The sequence below is a fragment of the Heptranchias perlo genome, chromosome 18, assembly GCF_035084215.1.
Source record: "Heptranchias perlo isolate sHepPer1 chromosome 18, sHepPer1.hap1, whole genome shotgun sequence".
Lineage (NCBI taxonomy): Eukaryota > Metazoa > Chordata > Chondrichthyes > Hexanchiformes > Hexanchidae > Heptranchias > Heptranchias perlo.
The window spans coordinates 7,386,205-7,407,355 of NC_090342.1; the positions used below are offsets into that span (position 1 = coordinate 7,386,205).

General features: G+C 47.6%; 1 protein-coding gene across 3 annotated transcripts in view; it reads left to right on the top strand.

Moving 5' to 3' along the window:
• The first annotated feature begins 6,470 nt into the window (after nt 1–6,470).
• The window catches only part of tmtc3 (transmembrane O-mannosyltransferase targeting cadherins 3), a 58,401-nt gene continuing 43,720 nt past the window's right edge, over nt 6,471–21,151 (top strand). Inside the window, exons 1-3 of one of the 3 annotated variants that reach the window (XM_067999311.1) lie at nt 6,471–6,636; nt 12,018–12,136; nt 14,027–14,227. In XM_067999311.1, coding sequence (XP_067855412.1) covers nt 14,039–14,227 — 189 coding nt within the window. In that variant the 5' untranslated portion in view covers nt 6,471–6,636; nt 12,018–12,136; nt 14,027–14,038. Of the gene's footprint in view, nt 6,637–6,656; nt 6,731–12,017; nt 12,137–14,026; nt 14,228–21,151 lie in introns of those variants that run through there. The other 2 variants (XM_067999310.1, XM_067999313.1) reach the window with 2 other exon arrangements.

A 21,151-nucleotide genomic window follows, 5' to 3' on the forward strand; every position in this document is an offset into this window, starting at 1 on the left:
ACGCCCCGCAATCCGCTTTACGGCACGGGTGGCCACTCTCGCGAGATTCAGACCCATTCAGCAAAAAAGGTGGTGGAATTAGCCCAGGGCAAAGGTCACAGAGAGAGAGAGGGCAAGGGGCAGAGAGAGAGGGCAAGGGGCAGAGAGAGAGGGCAAGGGGCAGAGAGAGAGAGGGCAAGGGGCAGAGAGAGAGGGCAAGGGGCAGAGAGAGAGACAGGGCAAGGGGCAGAGAGAGAGAGGGCAAGGGGTAGAGAGAGAGACAGGGCAAGGGGCAGAGAGAGAGGGCAAGGGGCAGAGAGAGAGGGCAAGGGGCAGAGAGAGAGGGTAAGGGGCAGAGAGAGAGGGCAAGGGGCAGAGAGAGAGAGGGCAAGGGGCAGAGAGAGAGAGACAGGGCAAGGGGTAGAGAGAGAGACAGGGCAAGGGGCAGAGAGAGAGGGCAAGGGGCAGAGAGAGAGAGAGACAGGGCAAGGGGCAGAGAGAGAGAGAGACAGGGCAAGGGGTAGAGAGAGAGAGAGACAGGGCAAGGGGCAGAGAGAGAGAGAGACAGGGCAAGGGGTAGAGAGAGAGAGAGAGGGCAAGGGGTAGAGAGAGAGACAGGGCAAGGGGTAGAGAGAGAGAGAGACAGGGCAAGGGGCAGAGAGAGAGACAGGGCAAGGGGTAGAGAGAGAGAGAGACAGGGCAAGGGGCAGAGAGAGACAGGGCAAGGGGCAGAGAGAGAGAGAGACAGGGCAAGGGGTAGAGAGAGAGAGAGGGCAAGGGGTAGAGAGAGAGACAGGGCAAGGGGTAGAGAGAGAGAGAGAGAGACAGGGCAAGGGGCAGAGAGAGAGAGACAGGGCAAGGGGTAGAGAGAGAGACAGGGCAAGGGGCAGAGAGAGAGACAGGGCAAGGGGCAGAGAGAGAGAGAGACAGGGCAAGGGGTAGAGAGAGAGAGAGGGCAAGGGGTAGAGAGAGAGAGAGACAGGGCAAGGGGCAGAGAGAGAGAGACAGGGCAAGGGGTAGAAAGAGAGAGAGGGCAAGGGGCAGAGAGAGAGACGGGGCAAGGGGCAGAGAGAGAGACAGGGCAAGGGGTGAGAGAGAGAGAGAGGGCAATGGGCAGAGAGAGAGAGAGAGACAGGGCAAGGGGTAGAGAGAGAGAGAGACAGGGCAAGGGGCAGAGAGAGAGAGAAAGAGGGCAAGGGGAGAGTGAGAGAGGGCAAGGGGCAGAGAGAGAGAGAGGGCAAGGGGTGAGAGAGAGAGAGACAGGGCAAGGGGTAGAGAGAGAGAGGGCAAGGGGCAGAGAGAGAGACGGGGCAAGGGGCAGAGAGAGAGACAGGGCAAGGGGTGAGAGAGAGAGAGGGCAATGGGCAGAGAGAGAGAGAGAGACAGGGCAAGGGGTAGAGAGAGAGAGAGACAGGGCAAGGGGCAGAGAGAGAGAGAAAGAGGGCAAGGGGAGAGTGAGAGAGGGCAAGGGGCAGAGAGAGAGAGAGGGCAAGGGGTGAGAGAGAGAGAGACAGGGCAAGGGGTAGAGAGAGAGAGGGCAAGGGGAGAGAGAGGGCAAGGGGCAGAGAGAGAGAGAGGGCAAGGGGCAGAGAGAGAGAGGGCAAGGGGTGAGAGAGAGAGAGAGACAGGGCAAGGGGTAGAGAGAGAGAGAGACAGGGCAAGGGGTAGAGAGAGAGAGAGCCAGGGCAAGGGGTAGAGAGAGAGAGAGCCAGGGCAAGGGGTAGAGAGAGAGAGAGCCAGGGCAAGGGGTAGAGAGAGAGAGAGACAGGGCAAGGGGCAGAGAGAGACAGGGCAAGGGGCAGAGAGAGAGAGAGAGAGGGCAAGGGGTAGAGAGAGAGAGAGAGGGTAAGGGGTAGAGAGAGCGAGAGAGCCAGGGCCAAGGGCAGAGAGAGAGAGAGAGCCAGGGCCAAGGGCAGAGAGAGAGAGAGAGCCAGGGCAAGGGGTAGAGAGAGAGAGAGAGCCAGGGCCAGGGCCAGAGAGTGAGAGTGAGAGAGAGAGACAGGGCAAGGGGCAGAGAGGGAGAGAGCGCCAGGGCAAAGGGCCAGAGAGAGAGAGACAGGGCCAGGGGCAGAGAGAGATACAGGGCAAGGGGCAGAGAGGGAGAGAGAGAGCTAGGGCCAGAGCAAGGGGCAGAGAGAGAGAGAGGGCGAGGGCAAGGGGCAGAGAGAGAGCCAGGGCAAGCGGCAGAGAGAGAGAGAGCCAGGGCCAGAGCAAGGGGCAGAGAGAGAGAGGGCCAGGGCAAGGGGCAGAGAGAGAGGGGGAGCCAGGGCAAAGGGCAGAGAGAGAGAGTGAGAGAGAGCCAGGGCAGAGAGAGAGAGAGAGCCAGGGCAAAGGGCAGAGAGAGAGAGAGAGCCAGGGCAAGGAGCAGAGAGAGAGAGAGAGCCAGGGCAAGGGGCAGAGAGTGAGAGAGAGAGCCAGGGCAAGGGACACAGAGAGGGTAAGGGACACAGAGAGGGTAAGGGGCACAGAGAGAGCCGGGGCAAGGGACACACGGAGCCGGGTCAAGGGGCACACAGAGCCAAGCCACTCGATGAAGAGTTGAGTGGAGTAATTAAAAGTGTTTGGAAAGGGTCACTCAGAAAGTCACCATCAAGGCTGTGTACTACTCCCCTTTCCGGGAGGATAAGAACAGTTTTGATCTCAGCCTTCCCAATGAAGCCCTTCACATCTTGCATGAATTTCCCCAGTACCATGCGTTTAGTGTTACTATGGATTTTCCGGGCCTTAATTTTCATTCATTATCATTCCCAACAGGCCTGATCTCACTTCCCTGATAAAACTGCCTTGTAATTGTATGCATTAGATTTTTGTCTGGCATTAACAAACACAACCTTTTCTGAGACCATTTTTCTTTTACTTTGCTGCACTTGTTCCAAAATATGGGAATAACCTGGTCGCCATCAGTGATTGCTGTTGCCAAATACTGACAGGTGTAAATGATGGCCCGCCCATTGTAGCTGCATTCCACTCATTTACTGGAAGTGAAGGAGATGCATCATTCCAAAGTTTGTACTTCGAGTCAGTTTTTTTAACTCGTGCAATTAATTGTTTCAGAATGTTGGGTTTACACGACTAACAATTAAAAGAGGAAAGCCTGGCCCAGCTCCAGACCAGCGTGGTTCCTCCGCAGTTTGGGGGCTGGACAAGACACAGCATGAAGTGGTATTCCCCACCCTTCTCTCAGGATTTTTCCTTGAGCTGAGCCAAATGTCAATCCGATCCGGCCCAGCCCGTCCTGGTGTGGATGTATGGATTAGAAACTGGACTGAAATAACAATGTTCGAGCTGCTGTACGTAGTTTTAAGATGTTCTTTGCACTTTTGTAATTTGCACTATGGGTAGGTAGAGGTTTTTAATCACCATCCTCACTGATGATGCGTTTTTCAGGCCAGACCAGGCCAGGCCTCCATTACATTATCAAATGTCATTTGAAAGTCCATACACACAGCATCAACTGCACTACCCTCATCAACCCCCTCTGTTACTCCATCAAAGAACTCAATAAAGTTCCTCGTACACGATTTGCCTTTAACACATCCGCGATGGCTTTCATTTATTATCCAAGGGCCAATTAATTTTGACCTGGACTATTTCTCTGAAAGTTTCCAAAGTAAGGCTGACTGGCCTGTAATTGCCGGGTTTATCCCACGCCCTTTTTTTGAACAGGGGTGTAACATTTGCAATCCTCCATCCTCTGGCACCACTCCCATATCTAAGGGGGATTGGAAGATTATGGCCAGAGCCTCCTCAATTTCCACCCTTACTTCCCTCAGCAACCTACGATGGATCCCATTCGGACCGGGTGACTTTTCTACTTTGAGCCCTGCCAATCTTTGAAGTACCTCCTCTTTATCTATTTTTACCCTATCCAATTTCTCTACTGCCTCCTCCTTTACTGTGACATTGGCAGCATCATCTTCTTTAATGAAGCCAGGTGCAAAGTATTCATTTAGTACCTTAGTCATGCCCTCTGCCTCCACAAGCAGATCTTTTTGGTCCCTAATCGGCCCCACCCATCCTTTGACTACCCTTTTATTATTTATATGCTTATAAAAGACTTTTGGTTCCCTTTTATGTTACCCGCTAATCTATTCTCATACTCTCTCCTTACCCCTCATTTCCTTTTTCAGTTCTCCCCTGTACTTTTTGTATTCCCTACTGAATTATGAACCTGACATTTATCATAAGCCTCCTTTGTGTACAAGAGACCAGGACCCATCAAGTCAGGTAGTGTAGAGGAACCAGGACACATCAAACCAAGCAAAACTGAGAGGCCAGGACACATTAAGTCAGTTAGGGTGGCAATCAAGCCAAGAAGTACAGACATCTGCCATGGCAGTGCAGAGGCCAGGACGTATCTTATAGATCTTGTCAACATCTGTGTAGATAACAGCGTTTTTTAAAAAGGAACGGAGCAAAGGGAAGGGAGGAAAAGGGCACACACACAGTTAGATTGATGTTCTCTGTGTCTACAACCCTCTGAGATCTCTGCATTCTTCCAATTCTGGCCTCTTGTGCATCGCCGATTTCCTCCGCTCCACCATTGGCAGTCGTCCCTTCAGCTGCCTAGGCCCTAAGCTCTGGAATTTCCTCCCTAAACCTTTCTCCTTCTTTAAGACACTCCTTAAAACCTACCTCTGTCCAAGCTTTTGGACACCTGTCCTAATTTTATTTTCATTCGTTCATGGGATGTGGGCGTCGCTGGCGAGGCCAGCATTTATTGTCCATCCCTAATTGCTCTTGAGAAGGTGGTGGTGAGCTGCCTTCTTGAACCGCTGCAGTCCGTGTGGTGAAGGTTCTCCCACAGTGCTGTTAGGGAGTTCCAGGATTTTGACCCAGCGACGATGAAGGAACGGCGATATATTTCCAAGTCGAGATGGTGTGTGACTTGTAGGGGAACGTGCAGGTGGTGTTGTTCCCATGTGCTGGCCTTCTTTGGCACAGTATCAAATTTTGTCTGATAATCGCTCCTGTGAAGGTGCCTTGGGATGTTTTACTAAGTTAAAAAGGCTATATAAATGCAAGTTGTTGTTTAAACATGCCAACTGATATTGGGCCTTTCAATCCACACATGTGTTATTATATCTGCGCAGCTCCGTCAGTGCCTCCTCCCCCTCATAAACATAATAATTAAAGATTCTACTGCGCCAGCTGTCAGATCCTAATCAATCTTTCAAAGTGGTGTTCTTTAAATGTAAAATCACAAAATGTTCAATTACTTACAAACCACTTGCACTTAGTGAATCAATTCTACAGCTGCTATTTCTCTAAACAGAGGATGGAAGCCATGCAAAAGGGCACATTTTTGGTCAAGAATCAGTATTTCGGATAAGAACAGAAAATGTTACAGATAAACTGCAGGTCAGTCAGCATCTGGAAAGGAAAAGTTTATGTTAATATTCTGGCTGCAGATCCTCCTGTTGAAGCAGATTAAGGGGGGAGATTTTCCTGGTCATAGAGTCATAGAGTCGTCATAGAGTCATAGAGTTATACAGCACGGATAGAGGCCCTTCGGCCCATCGTGTCCGCGCCGGCCATCAAGCCCTGTCTACTCTAATCCCATATTCCAGCATTTGGTCCGTAGCCTTGTATGCTATGGCATTTCAAGTGCTCATCCAAATGCTTCTTGAATGTTGTGAGGGTTCCTGCCTCCACAACCCTTTCAGGCAGTGAGTTCCAGACTCCAACCACCCTCTGGGTGAAAAAGTTCTTTCTCAAATCCCCTCTAAACCTCCCGCCTTTTACCTTGAATCTATGTCCCCTTGTTATAGAACCCTCAACGAAGGGAAAAAGCTCCTTAGCATCCTTAGGTCTTGGGTCTGGGCATATTGGATCGTCTGGATGCAGCCAGTCGGGGAAAATCAGCCAGGGAGGAGCTCAGCTGATGCATCATTGAAATGAATGAATGGAAAATCAGGTTGGTTGTCTTGTGAGTGTGCTCAGGAGCAGGAAAATCTACCCGAGGGTCTTAGATCTGAAAGGTTGCCTTATCTTTCCTTGTTACAAATGCTGGCCAGTCTGCTGTGTATTTCTAAGCATTTTCTGTTTTTATTGCAGATTCTCAGGGGGTTTATTTCAATTTTGCAGGGTCTTATTTCAGATTTTCTGTTTACATTCCAGATTTACAGGGTCTTATTTCAGATTTTCTGTTGACATTCCAGATTTACAGGGTCTTATTTCAGATTTTCTGTTTTTTAATTCCAGATTTACAGGGACCTATTTCAGATTCAATGTTTTTATTTCAGTTGTTGCAGGGACTTATTTCAAATATTCCTTCCCTTTCCAGATTCTCTGTGTTTGTTTCTGATTTGCAGCCTTTGTGCCGGTTTGTGGAGCAATGTCCAGCCCACTAAGGGATGGGGTGGGGTGGGATGGGGCAAGTCTGTGCTCCAGGACACCTCGCCCGCTGCTGCCGCTGCCGCCCGGCCACCGTGGGCGGACGGACCGGAAGTGAGGCGGGGGCTGCTCAGTTACTGCCCGGCCCCTGTGGGTGGACGGACCGGAAGTGGGGTGGGGGCAGCTCAGCCGCTGCCTGGAGATGCCGAGGCCGCGGGGAAGCGGTGACAGGCCGGCTGGAGACGGCGTTTAGCGCACGGCCGAGCGGAGCCGAGCAGGTCGGGCGACCCATTGAGCCAGAAGGAGCGGCGCGGAGCGGAGGTAGGGGAGGGGAGGGGAGGGGAGCGGCCCCCGGGTGGACGACACATAACCAGGAGAGGAGAAGGCCTGGAAGCCGGAGACTGAAGTGATTTATGTAATACAATAAAACTTGCATTTATTTGGCGCCTGTCACGACCTCAGGACGTCCCAAAGCGCTTTACAGACCATGAAATACTTTTTTTTTTGAAGTGTAGTCGCCGTTGTTGTGTAGGAAACGCGGTAGGGTGACTGGGCAGGGAGCCTCTGGGGTAGGGGGTGCATTGGCCTAGGAGCAGGGGGGAGCCTGGGGCAGGGGGTTCATTGGCCTGGGAGCTCGGGGGAAGGAGCAGGGGGGAGCCTGGGGCAGGGGGTGCATTGGCCTGGGAGATTGGGGGAAGGAGCAGGGGGGAGCCTGGGGCGGGGGGTTCATTGGCCTGGGAGCTCGGGGGAAGGAGCAGGGGGTTCATTGGCCTGGGAGCTCGGGGGAAGGAGCAGGGGGTTCATTGGCCTGGGAGCTCGGGGGAAGGAGCAGGGGGTTCATTGGCCTGGGAGCTTGGGGGAAGGAGCAAGGGGGAGCCTGGGGCGGGGGGTTCATTGGCCTGGGAGCTCGGGGGAAGGAGCAGGGGGTGCCTGGGGCAGCGGGTGCGTTTGCACGGGAGCTTGGGGGGAAGAAAACAGGGGGTGCGTTGGCCTGGGAGCTCGGGGGAAGGAGCAGGGGGGTGTGCGGGAGAGATCTGGAGATTAGAGGGGTCTGGGGCTGTCTGAGGGGCGGCAGGGGGAGATGATGGGGATCGGGGTGTGGGGCGGCGCAGGGGCAGCTTGGGGCGACAGGGCATGGTGAGATCTGGAGCAAGGGGTGCCCAGAAACTGGCAGAGGAAGCCTATGGGACTCGGGGTGAGTCCGGCACTGATCTGCTGACAGTCTTTCATATGTGGCCCTTTGTTTTATAAGGTGACCTATTCTGACAGACTTTAGGAGGGAGGAAAAGTGAGAGGGTAGCTCTCAAAACACCTGAGTATGAAAAAAAATTAACTTAAATTACAATATCTGAAACCGCTCTCAAACTGAACATAAATCTGTGTACAGTATTATCAGTTGTGTGATTTGCGCTGCTGTGTGCATTATTACTGTTTTTTTTTAATTGACAAGTGCTGATGGGATGCTCCAAATGTAGATTGAATGAGAGTTCAGGAAACAGTTGGTGTAACGTGCGTTGACAAGAAAAATAGAAGTGAGCGCACCTCTGGAACAGTTGAGGTTGTTTTGCATTGTACTGCATTTTTCAGGCTGAGACTGTTTCTCAGTCATTTCAATGTGAAATTTAACTCCATAGCTAGGGCGCTTATGTGTTGTGGCTGTGTAGAACAACAACAACTTCCCTTCAATGTAGTAAAACGTCCTAAAGGTGCTTCACAGGAGTGTTATCAAACAAAATTTGACACAAAGCCACATAAGGAGAAATTAGGACAGGTGATCAAAAGCTTGGTCAAAGAGATCGGTTTTAAGGAGCGTCTTAGAGGAGAGAGAGAGAGGTTTAGGGAGGGAATTCCACAATTTAGGGCCTAGGCAGCTGAAGGCATGGCCGCCAATGGTGGAGTGATTAAAATCGGGGATGTACAAGAAACCAGAATTGGAGCAGCGTAGAGATCGCGGAGAGTTGTAGGGCTGGAGGAGGTTACAGAGATAGGGAGGGGCGAGGCCATGGGATTTGAACGCAGGGATGAGAATTTTAAATTTGCCGGACTGGGAGCCAGTTTAGGTCAGCGAGCACAGGGGTGATGGGAGAACAGGACTTGGTGCGAGATAGGATATGGGCAGCAGAATTTTGTTTGAGCTAAAGTTTCTGGGGGGTGGCAGATGGGATTATTGAAGTGTCTTTCACAGTTGTAGTCACTGTTGAATATGTTGACATCTGGTTTCCATCACTTGCAGTTCGGGAAACCTAATGAGCCACAGGTCAGACTCTACTACAAAAAATATGGAGACAAATTGCCATCGCTGGCCCTGAGGATACATCTACTTAGGGTCAGCTGTGGCTCAGTGGGTAGCACTCTCGCCTATAAGTCAGAAGGGCCAGTGGATTCAAGTCTCACTCCAGAGACTTGAGCACGTAAACTAGGCTGATGCTCCAGTGCAGTACTGAGGGATTGCTGCACTGTCGGAGGTGCCATCTTTCGGGTGAGACTTTAAACCAAGGCCCCGTCGGCCCTCTCAGGTGTACTATTTCGAAAAAGAGCAGGGGACTTCTCCCCGATGTCCTGGCCAATATTTATCCCTCAACCAACATCACTAAAAAATGATTTTTTTTTATTCGTTCATGGGATGTGGGCATCGCTGGCGAGGCCAGCATTTAATGCCCATCCCTAATTGCCCTTGAGAAGGTGGTGGTGGGCCGCCGCCTTGAACCGCTGCAGTCTGCGTGGTGAAGGTTCTCCCACAGTGCTGTTAGGAAGGGAGTTCCAGGATTTTGACCCAGCGATGATGAAAGAACGGCGAAATGTTTCCAAGTCGGAATGGTGTGTGACTTGGAGGGGAACGTGCAGGTGATGTTGTTCCCATGTGCCTGCTGCCCTTGTCTTTCTCGGTGGTAGAGGTCTCGGGTTTGGGAGGTGCTGTCGAAGAAGTCTTGGCAAGTTGTTGCAGTGCATCCTGTGGATGGTACACACTGCAGCCACAGTGCGCTGGTGGTGAAGGGAGTGAATGTTTAAGGTGGTGGATGGGGTGCCAATCAAGCGGGCTGCTTTGTCCTGGATGGTGTCGAGCTTCTTGAGTGTTGTTGGAGCTGCACTCATCCAGGCAAGTGGAGAGTATTCCATCACACTCCTGACTTGGTAATGACGATGGTAATGCTGTTGAATGTCAATGGGAGGTGGTTAGACTCTATCTTGTTGGAGATGGTCATTGCCTGGCACTTGTCTGGCACGAATGTTACTTGCCGCTTATCAGCCCAAGCCTGGATGTTGTCCAGGTCTTGCTGCATGCGGGCACGGACTGCTTCATTATCTGAGGGGTTGCGAATGGAACTGAACACTGTGCAATCATCAGCGAACATCCCCATTTCTGACCTTATGATGGAGGGAAGGTCATTGATGAAGCAGCTGAAGATGGTTGGGCCTAGGACACTGCCCTGAGGAACTCCTGCAGCAATGTCCTGGGGCTGAGATGATTGGCCTCCAACAACCACTACCATCTTCCTTTGTGCTAGGTATGACTCCAGCCACTGGAGAGTTTTCCCCCTGATTCCCATTGACATCAATTTTACTAGGGCTCCTTGGTGCCACACTCGGTCAAATGCTGCCTTGATGTCAAGGGCATCACTCACCTCACCTGGAATTCAGCTCTTTTGTCCTTGTTTGGACCAAGGCTGTAATGAGGTCTGGAGCCAAGTGGTCCTGGCGGAACCCAAACTGAGTATTGGTGAGTAAGTGCCGCTTGATAGCACTGTTGACGACACCTTCCATCACTTGCTGATGATTGAGAGTAGACTGATGGGGCGGTAATTGGCCGGATTGGATTTGTCCTGCTTTTTGTGGACAGGACATACCTGGGCAATTTTCCACATTGTCAGGTAGATGTCAGTGTTGTAGCTGTGCTGGAACAGTTTGGCTAGAGGCGTGGCTAGTTCTGGAGCACAAGTCTTCAGTATTACAGCCGGGATGCTGTCGGGGCCCATAGCCTTTGCTGTATCCAGTGCACTCGGCTGTTTCTTGATATCACGTGGCTAAAGACTGGCTTCTGTGATGGTGGGGATCGGGAGGAGGCTGAGATGGATCATCCACTCGGCACTTCTGGCTGAAGATGGTTGCAAACACTTCAGCCTTGTCTTTTGCACTCTCATGCTGGACTCTGCCATCATTGAGGATGGGGATGTTTACAGAGCCTCCTCCTCCCGTTAGTTGTTTAATTGTCTACCACCATTCACGACAGGATGTGGCAGGGCTGCAGAGCTTTGATCTGATCCGTTGGTTGTGGAATCGCTTAGCTCTGTCTATAGCATGTTGTTTCCGCTGTTTTGCATGCATGTAGTCCTGAGTTGTAGCTTCACCGGGATGGCACCTCATTTTTAGGTACGCCTGGTGCTGCTCCTGGCATGCTCTTCTACACTCCTCATTAAGCCAGGGTTGATCCCCTGGCTTGTTGGTAATGGTAGAGTGAGGAATATGCCAGGCTATGAGGTTACAGATTGTGCTGGAATACAATTCTGCTGCTGCTGATGCCCAGTTTTGAGCTGCTAGATGTGTTCTGAATCTATCCCATTTAGCACGATGATAGTGCCATGTAACACGTTGGATGGTGTCCTCAGTGCGAAGTCGGGACTTCATCTCCACGAGGACTGTGCGGTGGTCACTCCTACCCATACTGTCACGGACAGATGCATCTGCGAACAGGTAGATTGGTGAGGACGAGGCCAAGTAAGTTTTTCCTTCGTGTTGGTTCGCTCACCACCTGCCGCAGGCCCAGTCTGGCAGCTATGTCCTTCAGGACTCGGCCAGCTCAGTTAGTAGTGATGCTACCGAGCCACTCTTGCTGATGGATATTGAAGTCCCCCACCCAGAGTACATTATCTGGTCATTGCTGTTTGTGGGACCTTGCCGTGCATAATTTTGGCTGCCTCGTTTCCTACATTACAACAGTGACTACGCTTCAAAAGTACTTAATTGGCTGTGAAGTGCTTTGGGACATCGTGAAAGGCGCTATATAAATGCAAGTCTTTCCAATCTTCATGCATGTTACTGAAATCTACAGAAAGTATGGACATATACCCATCATCAGCAGTGACACTGACTGGTTAGTCCTTGTGCCTTGTGTTGTACTGGTGTCTCTGCTGGTGCCTCAGAAGCCTTCCATTGTTTTGGAGTCTACCGGTGTTATGCAGAGAAGCTCAGCAGATAAAGTGTGGGAGGCGACACGCTGTCTTTGTTGCTCGATTCTGGATCGTTTGTGGCCTCTTCATCCCTGGCTGACTTGCCGTGCACCGGGCCAGATGTTCACATTCCAGGACTGGACGGGTGTAGGCTTTGTACAGTGTGAGGAAAATTGTGGCATTGACTCCATGCTTTTCTTCACAGGACTTGGAGTTGGTCCAGACTGGCGGTAATGTCGTCAACTTGTTATGTCCAGGCCGTATTTCCCTGGAAAGTTCTGGTGTCAGTTGATCTTGATTGGTTTTGTAAACGCCACAGGAGTTGAACTTTGTTTCCATTTTTTGTTAAAGTTGCTATGGCGCATCTCTGACCCAGCTGGTTCTATCTCCAGATCAATGGTCGATATATTATTGTGTCTTATCATATCTGGCACTGCCTGTTTGCTAGTCTGAGAAATTGTGTCAGATTGCTAATGGATGGTAAATTGTAGTCGTGATCACAATTTGTTGATGACAGCCTTACTCATTTTAAAACAGCATGTCCGGCGAGTCGCTGAGCGTCGCCAGTGGAGATTCAATAGAACATATCCTTCTGGCTTTAAAAGGATTGTTTTGAGAAGCAGAATAATTAGTTCACTGTGAACATTGAAGAACAGGTATTTACTTATTCTGAACGCTGGTATGCTATATTGCTTTACCTTACTGTGTCTGAGTTTGAGTTTTGAAGTACCACTGACCAATGTGGACGTACTGGCTGAGTGCTGTATGCTGGAATGATCCAGATAATGTAGAATCGAGCAACAGGAGCAGAAAGGAAACATTACTGAACAGAGTTTTCCGTGAAATTAGGTCAAGGATACAAGATGTTAAATATCGCAGCTTGATTAGGTGAAGTCAAATCACTTACACTATTGCACTCCACCATCCTGCTGCCCTTTGTCCAGAATGCGGGCACTTCTAGCCCATGGACAGTCCATCCAGCCTCATCAATGCTTGAACTCGGATGAACCCCTCTAGGGTTGCAACTGGGAGGAGCCCCATCACTGGACAGCTTTTCCTCCTTGCTTAACACAGGTATCATAGAAATTTACGGCACAGAAGGAGGCCATTCGGCCCATCATGTCTGTGCCGGCCGAAAAAGAACTATCCAGCCTAATCCCACTTTCCAGCACTTGGTCCGCAGCCCTGTAGGTTACGGCACTTCAAGTGCACATCCAAGTACTTTTGAAATGTGATGAGGGTTTCTGCCTCTACCGCCTTTTCAGGCAGTGAGTTCCAGACCCCACCACCCTCTGGGTGAAAAAAATTCTCCTCCGCTCCCCTCTAATTTTTCTACCAACTCCTTTAAATCTATGCCCCCTGGTTATTGACCTCGCTGCATGGGAAATAGGTCCTGCCTATCCACTCTATCCAGGCCCCTCATCATTTAAATTTTTTAGTATAAGTGATTTAACTTCATCTAATCAAGCTGCGATATTTAACATCTTGTATCCTTGACCTAATTTCACGGAAAACTCTACTGTTCCGTAATGTTTCCTTTCTGCTCCTGTTGCTCGATTCTACATTATCTGGATCATTCCAGCATACAGCACTCGGCCAGTACGTCTACATTGGCCAATTAAATCTCCCCTCAGCCTCCTCTGTTCCAAAGAAAACAACCTTAACCCATCCAATCTTTCCTCATAGCTAAAATCCAATGAGATGCGCTCACGGAAGGAAGCCTGCACGTGAATGTTGGCAGGATTTACAGTCAATCCAACGCTTTCCCCTCTCCATGTCCACTTCCACTTCCGCCAGGGGTCTGCGGCTAGTCTTTTAGGAATATGAGCCCAGGATGATTCCCACACTCCTCCCAGCTGAGCCCATTTGTAGTCCTCTCCTTGTTGCCGTGACTGAGGCAGGATAGAAAACAATTTTTTAATAGTTCGTGAATTCTGTGAAGGACCTGGCCTATATACATGTGTAACTTAGTTTGAGTGGATTGGCTTATTGTTCTGCTGGCTCTTGTGGTTTATTAAGGAGAGCTGATCTGTGAAGGCATATTCTTGTGTGTGGTAGTGCATGCCAAATAATTTTGTGAAATAAATCTCCTACACAAATACATGCAAGGGGTTGAAGTGCATATTAATACAGTCCTATTTAATCCTGAGTAATGTAAATAATGCACTGTCTGTACAAGGTAGGGAATCTCCAAGGAGACAGAGACTGTTCACAAAGGAAAGGGGAAGGGCAGACTGTTGTGGAGACCGGCTTTAAAATGTTACTTCCATTCTAGAACAACAGAGTACCTTGCGCACCATTTTGTGGCAGCTTGCGGTGATATTTGGAAGAGGGTAAAGTAGACCTGTGTAGAAATAGTCCAACGAAGATTGTGGGTTCTGTAGTTGAGTGTGGATCAGGGCAAGATAGATACGCAAAACTAAAATATCGAAGCTTTTATCGATCAGATTGGTAAATTTTAAATTGCGGGTTTCATTGTTGGTATTTAGTTCATTTTACAAAGATGAAAGAAATGCTTTAAAAAATTTTGTTTAAATTTTCCGCAGCAGCCCGTGAGAATGGCTGAGGTGAGCTGGAAGGAGATAGTTTTGTTGACCGGGGTAGTGATCGTGTGTTACTGGAACGGCACTTCTTGTGGGTTCGTCTTTGATGATGTGTCTGCCATTCTGGACAACAAAGACCTGCACCCTTCAACGCCACTGAAGAACCTTTTCCGCAATGACTTCTGGGGCACTCCTATGACCGAGGTAATGCCACTTCTGCAGTTATCTGATCTCATTTCAAAAAATATCCTAACTTTCCAAATGCAACTTTTTTGCTCTGTGTTTTAGTTTTTTTTTTAACATCGGTTTCAACCAACTTTTACAATTTAGATGTTAAACCGTCTTAAGAGGATGTTTGGTCAATATTTTTTCATTACCATAATCAAATCTCAGTCTCTTCTTTCAATATCAACCAGAAATCCAATAGATTGTTTTATAAATAATGTTACCACCAGATTCAACTATTCCAATGCTCTCCTGGCCGGCCTTCCATCTTCCATCCTCAATAAACTTGAGGTCATCCAAAACTCTGCCCGTATCTTAACTCGCACCAATTCCCGTTCACCCATCATCCCTGCACTCGCTGACCTACATTGGCTGCCGGTCCAGCGACGCCTCAAATTCAAAATTTTCATACTTGTGTTCAAATCTCACCGTGGCCTCGCCCCTCCCATTCTCTGTAATCTCCTCCAGCCCCGCAACCCTTCAAGATCTCTGCACGCCTCCAATTCTGGCCTCTTGCGCATCCCCGATTTTAATCACTCCACCATTGGCGGCCGTGTCTTCAGCTGCCTCGGCCCTCAGCTCTGGAATTCCCTCCCTAAACCTCTCCGGCTCTCTACTTCTCTCTCCTTTAAGACGCTTCTTAAAACTTACCTCTTTGAATAAGTCATGATGTGGAGATGCCGGTGATGGACTGGGGTTGACAATTGTAAACAATTTTACAACACCAAGTTATAGTCCAACAAATTTATTTTAAATTTCACAAGCTTTCGGAGGCTTCCTCCTTCCTCAGGTGAATGTTGTGGATGTTTCCACAACATTCACCCGAGGAAGGAGGAAGCCTCCGAAAGCTTGTGAAATTTAAAATAAATTTGTTACTCTTTGAATAAGCTTTTGGTCACCTGTCCTAATATCTCCATATGTGGCTGGGTGTCAAATTTTGTCTGATAACGCTCCTGTGAAGTGCTTTGGGACACTGCTATGTTAAAGGTGCTATCTTATGGGAGAGACTAGAACTAGGGGCCACAATTTAAAAATAAGGGGTCTCCCATTTAAGACAGAGATGAGGAGAAATTTTTTTCTGAGGGTCGTGAGTCTGTGGAACTCCTTTCCCCAGAGAGCGGTGGAGGCAGGGCCATTGAACATTTTTAAGGCTGAGTTAGTTAGATTAACAAGGGAGTCAAAGGTTATAGTAGGTAGTCGGGAAAGTAGGGTTGAGGTCGCAGTCAGATCAGCCATGATCTTATCAAATGGCAGAGCAGGCTCGAGGGACCACGTGGCCTACTCGTGCTCTTAATTCGTAAGTTCGTATCTAAACGCAAATTATACAGTCTGCTCCTGTTAATTCAAAATTGGTTAATTTGAATTATTGGATAATTCAATTTTTTGCGTTTAGAAAAATCCTTTGAATTATCAGGAGTTGCCTGTATTTTGTAATAACTCCTAAAATACTCAAAAGGTGTTCTTGTATTTTATACTCAGTTCGATTGAAGTCTCTTGCCGACTCTGTTCACCAGCAAGTCTTGGGTTTGGAGTTGATGCCGTTAACCATCGTTTCAGATTGTATGCAAAGGAACAAAAAGTACTTTAAGCAAATGGAATGACCTGTGAAAATTTGGTAAATGGAGAAATCACTGCTGATTAGCTCCCTGGCAAAGCTTCAGGCCCAAGCTTCTAGTCCGAACTTTGAGACAAAATGTTCGAGTCATGACATGCCCTTGGATAGTTGGCAGCCAAATCTGAGATGATTTTTGGAATGGCAACTGCTTCCAAGTTTTCAGCGTAATATTCTGCAACAGAAACCAATCTGATTTTCTTTGGTGGAGGTGCAGACACCGAAATGTCTACAATTCAGACTTTTGGAAACTCAGATTTGTGTGTTTGGGCATAATCGAACAAGAGGGCATAATCTTAAAATTAGAGCTAGGCCATTTAGGAGTAAAATCAGGAGGCACTTTTTCCACACAGAGTAGTGGAAATCTGGAACTCTCCACCCCACCCCACCCCAAAGACTGGATTCTGGATCAGTTGATGTTTTCAAGACTAACAGCGATAGATTTTTGTTGGGTTAAGGCTATCAAGGGATATGGAGCAAAGGCGGAATACAGATCAACCATTATCTAATTGAATGGTGGAACAGGCTCGAGGGTCTAAATGGCCTACTCCTGTCGCTATGTTTCCTCCTTAACACTCTTCAGATTTTAACCAAAGGGCGGATACTTGTCAGACAGTAGGTTCCTTTTGAAACAGCCACTCAGAAAATTACACATTGTCCAAACATGTTGACTGCGGGATCTGTAAATGCAGATGTACCGCCAGCCATTACTAAATTTTACTGGAGTTTAGTGATGTGGAATGAATTCATGTGATCAGCCCTGGGGCTGGCATCAAGAATGAGCATGTGGTATTCCATCAGCGGCTGCAGTTACATGCATGAGATACTGTAATACATTGCCTCACGTCATTGTGTTTTCTATATATCCGCATCTTGGAGGGAGACTTTGTTCACTAAAATCTGGCTGAGCAATGAAAACAAGGCTCCGCAGCTGCACCTGGTTAACTAGTATAAGTCATAAATAGATGTAAATATTCAGATTCTAATAGGAGGTGACATCCATTCTTGTGATAACAAGGAAGTGTGTTATCAGTCATTAATTCAACCAGTTAATATGCCTTCATGCAAAATCTGGGGTTCACAACCTGGCCACTGTCTTGGGTTGGACCAGACTGCTTGTAATGTTGATGTCCTGTTTGGTGCCCTTATTTAAGGAAGGACATACTTGCATTGGAGGCAGTTCAGAGAAGGTTCACTAGGTTGATTCCGGGTATGGAAGGGTTGTCTTATGAGGAAAGATTGAACAGGTTGGGTCTATACTCATTGGAGTTTAGAAGAATGAGAGGAGATCTTATTGAAACGTACAAGATTCTGAGGGGACTCGATAGGGTAGATGCTGAGAGGATGTTCCCCCTCATGGGGGAATCTAAAATTAGGGGGCATAGTCTCAGAATAAAGGGTCACCCGTTTAAGATGGCAATGAGGAGGAATTTCTTCTCCCAGAGGGTTGTGAATCTTTGGAATTCTTTACCCCAAAAAGCTGTGGAGGCTGAGTCATTGAATATATTCAAGGCTGAGTTAGACAAATTTTTGATCAGCAAGGGACTCAAAGGATATGGGGAAAGGGCAAGAAAGTGGAGTTGAGATAAAAATCAGATCAGCCATGATCTCATTGAATGGCGGAGCAGGCTCGAGGGGCCGAATGGCCTACTCCTGCTCCTATCTCTTATGCTGTTATGGTTTGACCCTGCGCTAAGATTCTAACCACATATCCTCTCTGTTACAACGACCACCTACTTCCACCTCTGTAACATCACCAATTTCCTCCCCTAGCTCACCAATCTGCCATTAAAGCCCTCGTTCATACCTTGCTCACCTCCAGACTCGATTTACTTCAACTGACCAGCGTCCTATCCTCCCAACGACCAGCTCATTCAAAACTTTGCTGCCCGTATCCTATCCCATCACCAAGCCCTGTCACCCACTACCCTTTTCCTTGCTGACCTACATTGACTCCTACTCCCCCAATGTCTCAAATTTCAAATTCTCATCATCGAGTTTAAATCCCTACCTGGCCTTGCCCCCCCTTCCCCAAACTGTCCATTCCCCTGACTCTTGCCTCTTGTGCATCCACCCATTGCCCGCCACCCCCAGCCCCTCCCCCCCCAGACCCTCCTTAAAACTATCCTGTTTGACTAAACTTTTGACCTAATTTTTCCTCCTCTGGCTCAGTGTTTGTTCTCAGATGCCTGAAGCACCTTGGGTGGTTTTCCTACGTGCTTTATAAATGCAAGTTGTTCTGTCTCACTGACCACCATCCACTGTTTATGTTGTATGGCAATACGTGAATCATTACCAAAAAAAACATGCTTTAAAAATTGTTCGGCTGTGAGAGCTCTAATTATGTAGCTGTAATTAAGGAATTCACAGGGTATTGTGATATTTTGCAGTGGTGAATTATGCATAAATTGACCCCTTGTGAGCACGGTAAGCAAAGGGATGTGATCGCCAAAATAAATGATGTTCCTTCTGTTAACCAATTGTACCACAATATAAAGCAGGCCTTTGTAAGTTGGTCTTGATCCACAGTAAAGATAAGTTGTCCTCAAAATAAAATTGATAAATTCTGCCTATGTAAATCTAGTGTAAAGGAGCTATGCTGCTGAGATTGCGTATCTTAATCCAGTGAAACTGTTCCTCTGACAGACCAACGCTCTGTGTGAATATAGTAAGATATTTTCAATGGACCTTAGATTTCCTAAGTAAAATGAGTTTGGACAGTCTAGATCTTCATAGAGACAAGTTTGTAGCATAAAATGACACATTTTGCTGCTACTTAGCCTAGTAAACTCCTCACATTCATGGTATGGGATAGTGAGGTCCTGGAGAAGGTACAGAGGAGGGCGATCAATAATCATACTGAGTCTTATGGCTCTTGGCCAGCAAGATGAGCTCTGAGCTATTTTCATTTCAGAACCACAGGCTTAGAGGGGATTGATTGAGGCTTTTAACATGATGAAGGGAATACAGTCGTCTGCTCCTAAAGTCACTTAATTTGAATTACCTGATAATTCAATTTTTTTTCAGTGCTTAGAATTATGGCAGCCTGAGAAGTAGATTACTGAAACGTGCGGTGGGTGTGGATTGACTGCAGTCCCTCAAAGGGGGCTGGACAAGTTCCTGAGAGAGGAGGACGTTTCAAGTTATAAAGGATAAATTTGTTGAGTAACTGGAAAAAGGGAGACTCATGAGTTACCATTGTCTTCTGGAATCTTGTTTGATTACCTTGGGGCTAGGGTCGGAGAGGAATTTCCCAGATCTTTTCCAAGATTGGCCACAGATTTTTCACACCTCCCAGTAGATTGCATGACCAAGGGGGACAGGTTGATGCTGTACACGGCTGCACCGTGTTTGGATAAGGTAGGCTTCATAGAATCTTACAACGCAGAAGGAGGCTATTTGGCCTATCTGGCCTGTGTTGGCTCTTTGAAAGAGCTATCCAATTAGTCCCACTCCCCCTGTTCTTTGCTCATAGCCCTGCAAATTTTTCCTTTTCAATTATTTATCCAACTCCCTTTTGAAAGTTACTATTGAATCTGCTTCAGACAGCGCATTCTGGATCGTAACAAGTCGCTGCATTTAAAAAAAAAATTCTCCTCATCTCAAAACAAAATAGCTTTGAGGTCCTGGTATAGTTTGATGGGCCAGTTAGTCTTTCCCCATTCTTTTTTGTACGTTCATGGATCACCACAAAAGGGTGGAAGCAGTGTTAATTCTCTTAACGAAGGGTTGTATCCAGATTACCTTATAAGTCAGTTGACTTTTTAAAAAAAAATTTAAAAATTGAGGGCTCAAGCATCATTGGTCAAAAGGGAATCCTTAAGTTTGTATCTAGAGGCATGGAATACAAAAGCAAGGAGGTAATGTTGAACTTGTACAAGACCTTGGGCTTAAGTTGTATTACTGTGTACAATTTTGGCTACCCCATTATGGCAAGGTTCTAAAAGCAGTGGATAAGATGCAACGCAGGATGTTACCAGGGATGAGGGGTTACAGTTATGAAGAGAAGCTTGAGAAATTAGGGGCTGAGAAGGGGTGACCTGATAGAAATTTTCAAGATTATGAGGGGTTTATGATGAGGCAAGAAGGGAAAAAAATTTGCAGGGCTCGCGGGGGAATGGATTGCTCTTATAAAGAACTGGCACGGGCTTGATGGGCCGAATGGCCTTTTTCTGTGCTGTAACCATTCTATGATTCCAGTGATAGATTATTTCCATTGGTTGGGAAGATGGCAATAAAAGGGCACAAATTTAAGATAATCACAGTAGGAATTAAGGAGGAGTTTAGAAAATGTTTCTTTACACAGAGAGTGGTTTGTGTTACGCTTCGGGACTTGAACATTTTTCCACAGAAAAATTTTGGAGAAAGCAGTTACATTTACGGGCCATGTTTTAAAGCAGAGTGTATTCACACAAGTTTAATAAAAAAAAATGGCACTGAGGTGGAAGGTGGTTAGAATGCTTCTAAGCTAAGCTCTGAAGTTGTTTGCCTAAAGATAGATAACAATAAGCAATTTGTTAAGCTGGCTCGGTAATCAATAAACAGCTCACACTCATTATGTTAGGAGGTCCCTGGCCTCAGGTGCTCAGCAGGGGTTGTGAACACAGAGGTTAAAAAAAAAGACAGACAGGCAGTCAGGTTTTAAACAGAACACTGAGGGTGATCGGCAAAGGTTGCGAGAAGGTTAGAATGCAGAACATGGTTAGGAGTTATTTTGTTTAATCAAGCAAGACAATCCACTGACAGGTGGAGGCGTACCATATTCATTATTTTGTATTATTACACAAAGACAAGTTGTACTCATTGAATTAAGTGAGTTTGATCATGACTGTTGCTTTGCTTGTTCACTCGCTGCCTGTGAAATAAAGCAGCTTAACAATTTGTATCTGGCCTTGTCCAACTTTCCAAAGATTGAAGATTCAAGTATGAAAGACACAATATCCAGTTCGTATGTCAAGGGGACGCATTGTTACGTTACCTGGTTATGCTGTTGAATTAGCCGATAATGGACAGAGTCAACTTCGCCACGTAAGGGGCCTGGGGTCCGCTTACAGGAGCAGTTAGCGCCACTGAACCCGAGGAGGTATCTCAGGCAGGCCTGCAATTGTAATGGTTAGAATGTGGCATTCTCTGCCACAAACTGTTGCTGATAAAGAACCCATCTATTCTTTTAAAAGATAATTAGATAGTTACCTGAAATATTAAAGGATATGGGGACTGAGCAGGAAAGTAGAATTGGACTAGGAGGCTTATGTGGGGAAAACTTGAGGGCTGAATGAACTGTTCCTTTG